This window comes from Carassius gibelio, chromosome B10 (assembly GCF_023724105.1).
Source record: "Carassius gibelio isolate Cgi1373 ecotype wild population from Czech Republic chromosome B10, carGib1.2-hapl.c, whole genome shotgun sequence".
NCBI classification, from domain to species: domain Eukaryota; kingdom Metazoa; phylum Chordata; class Actinopteri; order Cypriniformes; family Cyprinidae; genus Carassius; species Carassius gibelio.
In genome coordinates, this window is record NC_068405.1 from 14,625,344 (window position 1) to 14,637,617 (window position 12,274).

Consider the following 12,274-nt stretch of genomic DNA (forward strand, 5'->3'; position numbering starts at 1 on the left):
TCAACATTTGGCGTATTAAACACAACAATGGTGACATATTTCATGCTAGCATACAAAACATGTTCATGGCTCCCAGCATGCATTGCTGTAATTCATTTTTCGAGATTGTCACCACTGTTGAGGATTGTACGACAACAATACAAAATACAACATTTTATTGTACTAATGCTACTGTAATCACAGCAATACAGCTGTATAAACACAGAATTTTATTGTATTAAATCAACAGTATATTTCTTGTATGTTTCTTGCTGTAAATTCTCGGCAATTAGTTGCCAGGAGTTTCCTGTAAAAATACAATACATTTTTAACAGTGTGCCTTTGGTGTGATAACATACCACTTGTTTAGAGAGTAGTTTCTGTTTTCATCTAAATAAGGTTATGAGGATATTCCCATTCCTCATCCTTCAGTCGTTCTGATCAACGTTTGTTTCTTTAGTGAAGTGGTAAACTCACACACACTGCTGAGGGGGAGTAGGAAGTGTCTCAACTGACTGAGCACCGGAAAGTTTGGTTCAGTTTTTTCAATGCTTATGTTTCCGCCACAGTCAGAGCTAGCTAAATGTGATTCTTGTGACATCTCACCGTTTCCAAGGAACAGAGGTGCCTCTTTGTAGCCCTTTGTCATTTGTGGTTCTGTATGCAATTTAATATCTGTGCCAAAATGTGCAGTGTGTAAAAAGTGTCAAAGTGTATTTTGCTGAATTCAGAAGTGGATTCAGATTTTCAGATTATTCCTGTGCTTTTGCTGTGAGAAAGGAAGGAAGTTGAAGTGTGAAGTTGTTGTATGCAACACTCTTTTTCTTTAAAAGTTGTGTAAAAGTTAATTAAACACTTTTAGTTTGGTGTGGTACAATACATGCAAACACCTGCACATTAATAATGACATAGAGAGATGTTACTGCAATGTGTTTCTACACTTGAGTTCCCATTGTTTTGTGTCTGATTAAAAGCTAGAACCTCTGAAGGTTCAGCAGGAACTTGTTTTTTTTTTTTTCTATCAGAGCAGTTCCGTCAGTCTACTAGGAAGTCAATGTGGCGGCAGTCATTTTGAGTTTTGTTTCTTTTTAACCTGTTAACTGTTATAACTGTTACCCAGCCCCTCGGTGGTCCATCTACGTTTACTTCACTATATTACAATTAAATCCTAATCTAATCATAACAAACTATATTTCGTTAAAAAGATCTAAGACTCTTAAATAGATATATTTGTTGTTAAAAATTATTTAGGGAAAGTAATAGATTAATTTATGACAATAGAGCACTGAACTTTGTCCAAAAAAAGTCTTCTTTGTTGCCTTTTTCTCTATCACACTTTAGAAATCATCAGAGATTATATATCACTTGAAAATTAAAAATCTCAAAATTCATCCTTTAAAACATTGCATTAGAATGAAAATGGTACATCAAAATCATGTTACTAAATGTTTTCAGTCATGAATTATAAAAAAATTGGTTTGGGTGCACTTTCAAGTCTATGTTCAAAAATGTGAGTAACAGTTAAGAGGTTATTAAGTTTTGTTTCTATTTTAGGAGGATGTCAGTGAATCAACTACTCTTATTACTTCTTTTTCTTCGGACCTCCAAAACAGGTAAAAAAAAAAAAAAAAAGTTTTTGATGATTATCAGTTTTTAATTTGTAAAAATGTTCTGAAAGAAACATACTCCTATACACTCCTTTAAGTTATTTTGATGTTTTTCTTTTTTAAGTTACTAAACAAGCTGTTTAAAACCTTGATTTTTACTTTCTATTTTTAAAAGCACTAGTGCTATTATCTGTTAGTAATTTTGTTAGAGTATGGAGATGAACCTTTCCAAATGTGACAGTTGTTTCTCATACCTTTTATTTTCACAATAATAAATGTCATCATTTATAGGTGTGGTGAGGTTTGTTCAAGTGTGTGACGGTCATAATCAAACTTTTTGGCAGTTCTGATCACCAAACTCACAATTGACATAATATCATAAAGCATGTATTTACAGCATAGCTGCTTACTGAGACATATCTCGTGTGTGTATCTTGTAAATAGGAAATGTGAAAAGAGTCTGATCATATAACTAATACAACATTAACTTATATTACCTGAATTAATGATAGCTGTCATTTGTGTTTGTGCTCCTTATTGGATTTTTACAATACTTTTATTAAAAAATGTACTCTCCATATCCAGCCATATGCAAAACATGCTGGGAAGTAACAATCACCTCTAAAATAAAACTGAAAAATTGTACAACAAAGGTACAAAAACCTATAATACATATTTAATTAATAATTTATTTTGGTGACAATCACTTAAGTGAAGGACAGTTTTATTCTCATATTTGGAGACAGTGATTCATGCCTTTATTTCAGCCAGGCTGGATTATTGTAACTCGCTGTACCTTGGGCTAGCTAAGTCTTCCTTATCCCACCTACAAATGGTACAAAAGCTCCCGCCAGGCTTCTTCCTGGGACTCGAAAGAGGGAACATATTTCACCTATTCTTGCTCGCTTCACTGGTTGCCAGTTGAACACCGTGTCAAGTTCAATGTATTGTTGTATGTGTTTAAGGGGTTCTATAAATAAAAATGTCTTGCCTTGAAATGTAATTTTTTATTCTTAATGTTTAGTTTACTCAATCTGTGTATTTGACCTTAAACGTTTTAATACATGTGTGTTTCAGATGAAGTAGAAGCCCCTGTCCTGACTGTAAACTCAAACTGGTCCATCATGAACCCTGTATCTTTACATGTAATGGAAGTAACATTACCATAAGCTTCATAGAAGCAGCTGTTCTCAAGAAGACCACATCATCATCTGATCAATACACTCTAAGACTGAGCTGCAGTGCTGACTCCATTGTGTACTACTTTTTTAGGAGGATGTCAGTGAATCAACTAGTCTTATTACTTATTTTTCTTCAGACCTCCCAAACAGGTGTGTTTATTATACAAATGATTGATTATTAATGGTTACTGTGACAGTGAGGACCACCAAAGGCATGGTTCAGATTTCACTGAGCATTTACTGAAATACTCTATGCTACTTTATGCAATAATTTAGTCTACTCTCAGTTTGATGATTATCAGTTTTTAATTTGTAAAAATGTTCTGAAAGAAACATACTCATACACACTCCTTTAAATTATTTTGATTTTTTTCTTTTTTTAAGTTACTAAACAGCTGTTTAAAACCTTTTTTATTTAATAAATAAATAAATAAAAGTACAATGGTCTTGTGTGTTCAGTTCACCAGCTGCATTCAGAAAACAAGTATCTTTCTCTCTCCTCAGGGTTCAGTGCTGAGATCTCTGTGTTTGTGCAGACAGGAGATTCTGTTCAACTGGATATACAGACACAAGAAAAACCAGAGTTTGATCTTTTAGCCTGGACGAATAATAAATCAGAGAGTATAGTTAGATATAACAGTGATTCCAAAAGAGTAAAACCTTATGATTCCTACAAGGACAGAGTGGTTTTCAATGATGTAACCTTCTCTCTGACTCTGAAGAACATGCAGAAGAACGACAGTGGACTCTACACAGCAAGAACAATTGGATCAATAAACAAAGATTTGGTCTCATACAGAGTATCTGTTATAGGTGAGTGTGAATTTGCTTCGTGTGTTCAGCTCATTAAAAAAAAAAAAACTTAATTATGTTGATGTTTTACTCTGTGTGGTATTATATAGCACAAGTGGTGAAATTAATCACATTTTCCAATCATGATTTAAAGATATTATATGTGGTAAAATACAAGTTTGGTATTAGTCTAGCCCTATCAGATTAAAGACAAAAGCACTGTTGTGATTCATCAGAAACCAAAACTACAGGCAACTTCTTAATACACAATCAAATTAATACAAACAGAAACTCTGAATATGATTAAGTTTGATGATGTTTGAGGATTTTTTAAACACAGTTGATCAACTATTCTGATGTATGTTTGTGGAATATATAATCTGTCAGATGCTGTGAAGGCTCCTGTCCTGACTGTGAACTCAAACTGGTCCAGCAGTGACTCCTGTACTGTGAACTTCACATGCAGAGCTCATGAGCTCATGATTAACTCCAGCTATCAGAACAACAGATGCTCTCCACAGGAAGTGACATCACAGATCAACACTCTCATCCTGGACTGCAGTGAGGAATCCATCATCTGTAACCATAGCAACCCTGTCAGCTGGAAACAAGACAGAACAAACATCACACAACTCTGTGGAGGTAAAAGTACCCCCCCCCCCCCCCCCACACACACATATTAAAATTAACTGTCAAATCAAATATCTCATTTTGGTTTAATGAATCCAGTCTAACTGCTGTAAAGTGAACTCAGAAAAACTGAACTGTCAACTGTAGTTTTTAATTATAAACTTCTCATTTTCCAGATGAAATCTCAAAGAGTGATTCATCTCGTCTGGGTATAGCAGTTGGTTTGGTGGCAGGGTGCATTTTGCTTTTATGTGTTTCAGCCGCTGTGTGCTTCAAGTATAAAAAAGGTATGTCCATATTGGCTCACATACATTCTCTATAAAAACTGATCTATGTGTTCATCAAGTTGATCAATTAAGTACTTTACTGCTTTTGTAAAATAATAAAAAAGAATGATGTTGATATTTCTTCAGTTTTAGTTAACTATAATACTTAAGAATACTGTGTTCTTCCACTTTTAATAATTCTTGTCTCTACAAAATATCCTCTGATGAGATCATTTAAACATCCTTAGTACCAACCAGTTATTAACCAACAATAAAATATATTTAAGAACACTGTTCATATTAAAATACAGTACTTTTTTTTTTAGATTAGACCTTATTTTTGATCTATATTCAACTCGACACAACTCAACCTGTTCAGGTTTAAATCTCACAATGTTTTGTAACAACGAGGACAGAAAAATATTTGTTCTTTGCTGGTGCCAAAAAATGAAGAATGAACAATCATTCTATAATCCTGAGAATAAGTATTAAAAGCAAAACAAATAAAACACAGGATTACCAAAAATGTAATCATTATCTTCATTTCTAACATAAATGGTTTACACTACTTCTGTTTTCAACTGAGTACATGAGGAAAGCCTCAGATGCCGAAGAACATAATACAAAAGAAACTCAGTTTAGAGAAGTTTGGCATTAACAGTCAGCCAATAAATAAAAAAAATTAGATATAATCTGTTCTTACTAAACCACATGGGTATATATGACCATAGAGTGCCTTTCAACCCTCTGAATACTCACACATTTTGTTCTTAATTTCTCATTGGCTTTATGTCATGTCATAAATACAGTAGTAGACAGTTCTATATATTAGTTGAGCTCCCACAATTTTTGTTTTAGATAATTATGCAAATTATTTTCTGAAAGTTGCAATGTCCCTTTCCTTAACAGGGTTATTTGTTTGCTTTCAAATTATAAACATGTAAAAGATTTTATGTAAACCCTGTGTTTTTAGAGAAACTTGCACATGTATTTTTTCTCATTGGAGAAAACTGTGATATGTGGATGCAGTTTTTTTGTTTGCATGTTTTTGATCCCACACCTAGCTATTGAACACAATGTATTTATATAGATATGATTTAATTGTTATTTTAAATATTAATTTGAAATATCAAGATGATGGGCTGGACACATGATGCAGAACACACAAAGCATAACAAAATATGACAATGAAACATATATTCAACTTAAGGACAAAAATCTAATAATAATAAATAATTTAATCATTGTCTCAATCATATAAAGTAGTACAATAGCATTTCACTCAATTATAAAAACAAAGTAGCAAACAGCCATTTTTTATATAAATACAGCAGATTTTATCAATGCAGCATACACAGCTTGTTCATGAGGCCTAAAAAATAGTGTATGCACATACTAGAATTTAGTATCAGAGGTGGGTAGTAACGAATTACATTTACTTGAGTAAATTGTCTGGGTAACTCATATTTTTGGAGGATATTTAAATATGGTTTTTTTTATTTTAGCTAAGTACTTCAAATTCAGATAGGTACTTGTCACGTGTGTTCTGGGGACCTTACTTTCTAAAGCAAAGTCATTCTTTTGAGTGGGATCTTCTCTATGATAGTAATTAAATACTCAATTAAATACTTAAAGTATTTTCCTCATATTGAACAGAATCGATACAAGACAGTATCGAGTCAACAGCACACAGACTCTTTGAAACATTCCTGATTTGTAGCTGATAAACCAAGTGAAATGATAGTGAAACAAGAGTTTGGTTCATAAGTCACTTTAATAGCCAAACAGCAGAAAAATTACAAATACAATGCACTGTAAATGTTTATGTTTATTTTTTAAATAGAATTTTATTGATAAAATATTCATATATTAAGTTATTCATATCGTGTTTTTTTTGTTAACAACATACAGTATTTGCTTAAGTGGGGTTTTATGAATTCTCTGAAGCATGTAATCCAATTTCTTTTGTAAGTAAACTCTTTTCTTTGAATGTGCGAGACTTACGGCTCAAGTGCATTAAACTGTAAACTATTTGCGAGACAAACCGATGTGTTTGTGACAGTACATTAAAATAATGAGGAAAACAACCAGCTTGAAATGTCAAATATTAAGCATCTTCATGAGCTGTAGAGAAAAAAAGAAAGGAAAAATATATAAAAATAACTGGAAGATAAGGACCCAGAAGCCTCACACATTCAACTTACACTCACTCTTTCTTTTATGTTTACTTTTTTTTCTGTATTAATTTTTTTTCTGTATTAGCCAATCTACTGCATATTCAAAACATAATTTTTTTTACATAATTTGTATTCATTTTCAGTGTTTCTGTATATATGTTTTTGTCTTTTTGATGAATACAAAAGACTAGATGTGTTATATGTGAGTTTCATCTGCTGTCTTTGTTAGATTAAATTTAAATCTTCTCAGATGAATTTGAAATGTGTTTTTTGTCGTTGGAAACCATGACTTAATGTGCATACCAGGTTTAACTAAAGAAAACAATTCTGTAAGTTTGAACCAGTCATGGGTCACAGGATTTACACAGGAAGTCGGGTTTATCCTTTTGTTGTCTATGTTTTAGGCAGTAGGGCGATCCGGTGCTATAATAGTAGACTATCATACAACTGCACTGATGTGTCTGCCATTTCACAACAACTGTTAGTTAGTCACCAGAAGGATTCCTGGACTTGAACTGTTAGCAGAATAAAACTAGATAGAGTTCACACTTAAAATAATGATAGATCTATTATGTATACATATAGCTATAAATAGAACTGCTTAAATATGTAAAAATGTAGGTCTGATATAATTGTCGTGAATGAATGCTGAAGCTGCTCACTGTTATAGCGTTTTATTTTATAAGCATATTCATGATTTTGAAGCTGTGTACAAATACTTGAATACAAGTACAGTACTTGAATTTGGGGTCCTTAACATGGAGATGTTTTGTGAAGTGACTTGACTACAAACAGGATGTAGATAGGTGTTAAAAAGAAATGAGACGAGGGGTGAATAATTGTAATGATGAGACAGAGAGATTCGGATCCATGTGCAGAACTTTTAATGAGAATGGTCAGACAGGCAATGATCAGTAACGGCGTCAGGTATGTGGGGATAATCAGAATCGATAACAGGAACAAGCAGATGTCGGGGGCAGGCAGCAGAGAATCAGAGTTGGTATAAACAATCCAAGGTCAGGTACAGAAGAGAAACGCTCAGAAATGTCAGACTGGCTAAACAAGACTTCGCAGTGAGTGAGAGTGAGTGTGCTGCTTATATGTGTGTGTAAATGAGGTTCAGGTGTGGCAAGGAGATTGATTGAGGAATGATGTGCAGGTGTGGCAGGGTGATTGTGATGCAGAGACTAATAGAAAATGTAGTTAGGGTGTGGTGCAACAGATAAGAGGTGCTAGAGTCCAAGTGACATCTGGTGGTGAGTGTGGAATAGTCCTGATTGGAGTGCCCTCTACAAAAGTTCATGGGCACTCCATGTAATGATCGTGACAATAATGAAGTGGAACACTACGCATAGACCCTCTGGAACAAAAACATTTTCATTTACCTAGTACAATGTTAAAGTTATTTCATTTTGTTTGATTTTGTTATGCAGCTCTTCTCCATTTTGACTTTGTGACTCTTTAGGGTGGAATTTCACATGAGCTCAAAAGTCAGCTATATTTACTTAAACATTGCCTATACTTTTACACTCATGATTAGTCATTGTCAGGTGAAGCAGTAGTGTCTGACTAGCTGTAGTAATAAATCACATTGGTTCATGTTTACTTCCTTCAGTGAAAGACCCGTATCAGGCTTTTTTGTGAGCTTCAACAACCCGATCTCACGGCAATTCGTACATTTTTCACAAGGTGGCTTATTCGTACGAATTCGTACGACCACACTCGTACAAATTCATACGATTGTTGCCAAATCGTACGTATTTTACGATTTGCACAATTCGTATGAATTTGTACGAATGACCTACACCTAACCCCGCCCCTAAACCTAACCGTCACTGGGGTCGTATAAAATCGTACGAGTGAGGTCGTACAAATTCGTACAAATAAGCCACCTCGTAAAATACATACGAATTGGTCGTGAGATAGCGTTGGCTTCAATGGAGCTTAGGCTGCTGCTGACCTTAGTTCTTTCTACGCACATCACAGGTACGAAATCTAATCATTTTACTATGTGAATGTGAATATGTCTTGGATTACTGATTTCTTACGGTGACAAATCACTAAATTTATGGCCAGTTGTAAAATTCTCCTGAAATTAAAGTTTTAATTCCTAATGTTTGGTTACCAGGCTTTTTTTTACATTTATCCAAAAATTTATTTTGGTTTCACTTCAAAACTGTTCAATGAAATATTTCAAGTATTTTATGAGACTTGACTGATTTGTTACAATAAAATATAGTATTCAGAAAATTGACAAGCTGTGTTTGGAGGGCAATCAGAGAGCCACGTCTCACGGACAGCAACACCAAACCCGAGCTCTCCTCGCATCCTCCTGCACCTGAACAAATGAATACAAATCACAGATTAAACATGCAAACAGAAAAAGATGTGATGGAGCCCAATTCAGCACCAGCGGGCAGTGTTCTGTGTCAGCTGGAATGAAGACAAAATAAACAAATAACTCTGCATTTATGAAGGTATCTGACCAAACACAGAGACACTCAATCATTGAGAGTACAAATCAACATCTCTCAAAATAGCTCACTTTGGTTTAATAAATCTAGTCTAACAAGCTCAACTAAACTGACAACTGTAATTTTATTGTGTCTTATTTTCCAGAGAATGAATTAAACAATGTCCAGAGTGTGTCATCTCTCCTGTGGCCAGTCGTTTGTTTGGTGGCATTGTGAATTTTGAGTCTTTTAGTCTTTCTGCACTTCAAGTATAAAAAAGGTATGTCCATGTTGCCTCATTCTCTATGAAAAACTGATCTCTGTGTTCATCAGTTTAATCAATTAAGTACTTTACTGCTTTTGTAAAGAAATAAAAAAAGAAAGATGAAAACAAATTCATGGTATTTTTTTTCTCTTTTAGTAAACTAAAAGAGACCACTGAAACCAAAACATTACATACAAATAACCAATCATTACAGAAATAGTTGTACATATATCCTCCCGTATTATTATGACTTTGTCACTTTCACTGTCACTTTCACTTTAAATTGTAATACTGTACAATATTGTCTTCATTTTTGAAATGGTTTACACCAGTGGTTCCCAACCTTTTTCAACTCGTGGCCCACACAACCACACACATTGCGATTGTGACACACACCGATATGATTTTACAGTCATAAATGCATTCAGGATTAATTTGAAACATATTTCCAAAAGAAAACCAATAAGAGCTTTATCAAAAAGTTGTAACGTCTCAAGAACAGAAATAAGTCAAAATTATCACTATAGTAAAGATGTAACAAAATGTATAGACTTATGGCAAAAAAAAATAAAAAAATAAATAATTCCCATGTATAGGGACGTTTTTTTTTTCTTTTTTGCCATGCATTGTTCATAGAGCTCATTAATTGTAGTGGTGCCTCAGGTGTTTGCAGTGTGTATACAGTATGTGTATGCGGTCAGCAGCGAAAGCGCATACAGTAAATATAACGCGAAAGCACATTAAAATAATGCACGAGCGTGGATCTCTCTGTTTGCAAGCAGATTTCCTTTGCTCTGTCACAAAACCAGACGTGCTTGCTCAGATACACTCTGCTCTGCGCAGAGAGTGTGCGCACTTAAAACGTGTCTCCTCTCACTAAACTGTGTCCTGTGCGCTCACAGCTCTCTCTATGCTCATGTGTTAGATATTTATTATTTTCACACGTTTTTATTTCTAGCCTTTTACCGCGTACAGTGTGAACGCTCTGATCCGTTAACATGGGCTCAGAAAAAAGGCGCATCACAAACAGTGTGTGAACCTGGAGTTAGGTATATGTCCAGTCTGTTCTGTTCTCGCGCTAGGCGCAATGCATTCTGATTGAATCGGATAGCATAGGCTACTGCGGGAGGTCAGGGCTGCGGAAAATCGTGCTATAAAGCGATTTAGAAATAGCACAGGCTCAAATCGTGTTTTTATGACAATTTCTATTAATCTCACAGCCCTAGAATGGACTGGAAATGAACGGAAAATAATTGGCCGCCCACCTGCAATACCACCGCGACCAAAGGTTGAAAACCACTGGTTTACACTACACCTGCTGTACTGTGCATGAGGAAAGCCCCAGATGCAGAAGTTTCATAATACTAAAATAACTCAGTTTAGAGCAGTTTGTAATTAACAGCCATATATATATATATATATATATATATATATATATATATATATATATATATTATTTGATAAGTGTTGATGCTGATATGTTGCTGTACATTCTAAACCTCACAGGTGCTCAGGAGGAGGTAGTAGAAGGTAATAGAATCTATGCTCAAGTCGAGGTAAGCTTCAAACTACTGTTCATCACTAAGCTTGCAGACACCATGTGTTCTCATGCAGTGTAGTTCTTTTTAATCATGTTCAATATAATTCATAATAATATGGGAGGATATATCATGAACATCTATTTCTGTAATGATTGGATATTTGTATGTATTAATGTTTTGGTTTCAGTAACACAAAGCTTCCATCTATAAATCAGTGGTTCCCAAACTATTCAAACATATATCTTCATGTTATCTTTAACAGTATATCAAACATAAACATATCATCTAAATAAAAGGACATTATTGAAAAAAAAGAACTTTTCTAAGTATGATGAACTACTTGTTAATCTAAAGAACGATTTTTTTCTACTTCAAAAAACCTTTAGCACAATGCACAGGTTGTGTCAAACAGTTTATTCAGAGGTGTACAAACAACCAAATGAGAAACTATCCACCATTTGAGCCGATGACACTTAAAATGAAACTGGCTATGTGTCATGGGGAAGTTGTTATGAGACTTGATCTCAAAATGGCTTCCTTTGTTACATGCCGCATGTTTTGTATTTCTTGTGGTTTACTTTACCGCTGTACTTCACAGGGACTTTTAAATTGTATTTTGTCCCATTCTGTTCTTGTTTCCTGTCATGTTTGTAGTTTCTTTGCAGTAGTTTTGATCATGTTACAGACTCTTACTATTCTCTGTCATATCTTTAAATGGTTAAAAAAAGGGGTATGCAGTTCTACTTTTGAGCCAAAGTTGTTGTCTTCTCTAGCATTGGTTTAATATATTCATTGAAAACTTCCGCAACCAAGCTGTCTTAATATTTTTGTGTGTATTTTGAACTTTTTTGTGTGAATTCTGAATTTGATATTGTTCAACAGAACATATACCGTCTAAAAAAATTAAAGTGAGCAATATTAATGGAAATAAAAAAGACTGTGGCTCCACATGAAAATGAGCAGACACTGAAGTTATAATACTGACCTCACCTCTCGTATTATATTTAGCAAGCAGACATTTGAATTCAAACATATCCAGTACAAACATAACTTATAACTCAAGTATTACTTGCAGAGTTACCAAATTACAAGTCTTGTCAGTCCATTTTGACTGAAAACCACTAGATGGCGACATTTAATCTTATTTCCGACCTTATGTTTCTCGTACAGTGAAATATTTAATTTATTTAAAATCGTATTTTAATTATGCTTTTGTTGATTCTTGGCTTAGTCTTGGAGATATCTTTACCTGAGAAAACACTGATGAAGCTTATAGAGACCCACACATCACGCAGACAATAATACATTTATACACAAATTAAGAATCAATTCCCACAAAGTAAGAATCTGTTCCCTTGTTTTTGAAACTCATTTCCTTCATTT

The 12,274-nt window shown here is 34.1% G+C and overlaps 1 protein-coding gene across 1 annotated transcript; it reads left to right on the forward strand.

Annotated features, from left to right (window-relative positions):
- Window positions 1–1,514: 1,514 nt before the first annotated feature.
- LOC127966105 (SLAM family member 7-like) lies at window positions 1,515–10,969 on the forward strand. The gene is given in 5 exon segments (XM_052566945.1): window positions 1,515–1,592; window positions 3,272–3,580; window positions 3,947–4,207; window positions 9,252–9,365; window positions 10,857–10,969. Coding segments are annotated over 5 exon segments (852 nt in total). The 5' UTR covers window positions 1,515–1,537.
- Window positions 10,970–12,274: the final 1,305 nt, after the last annotated feature.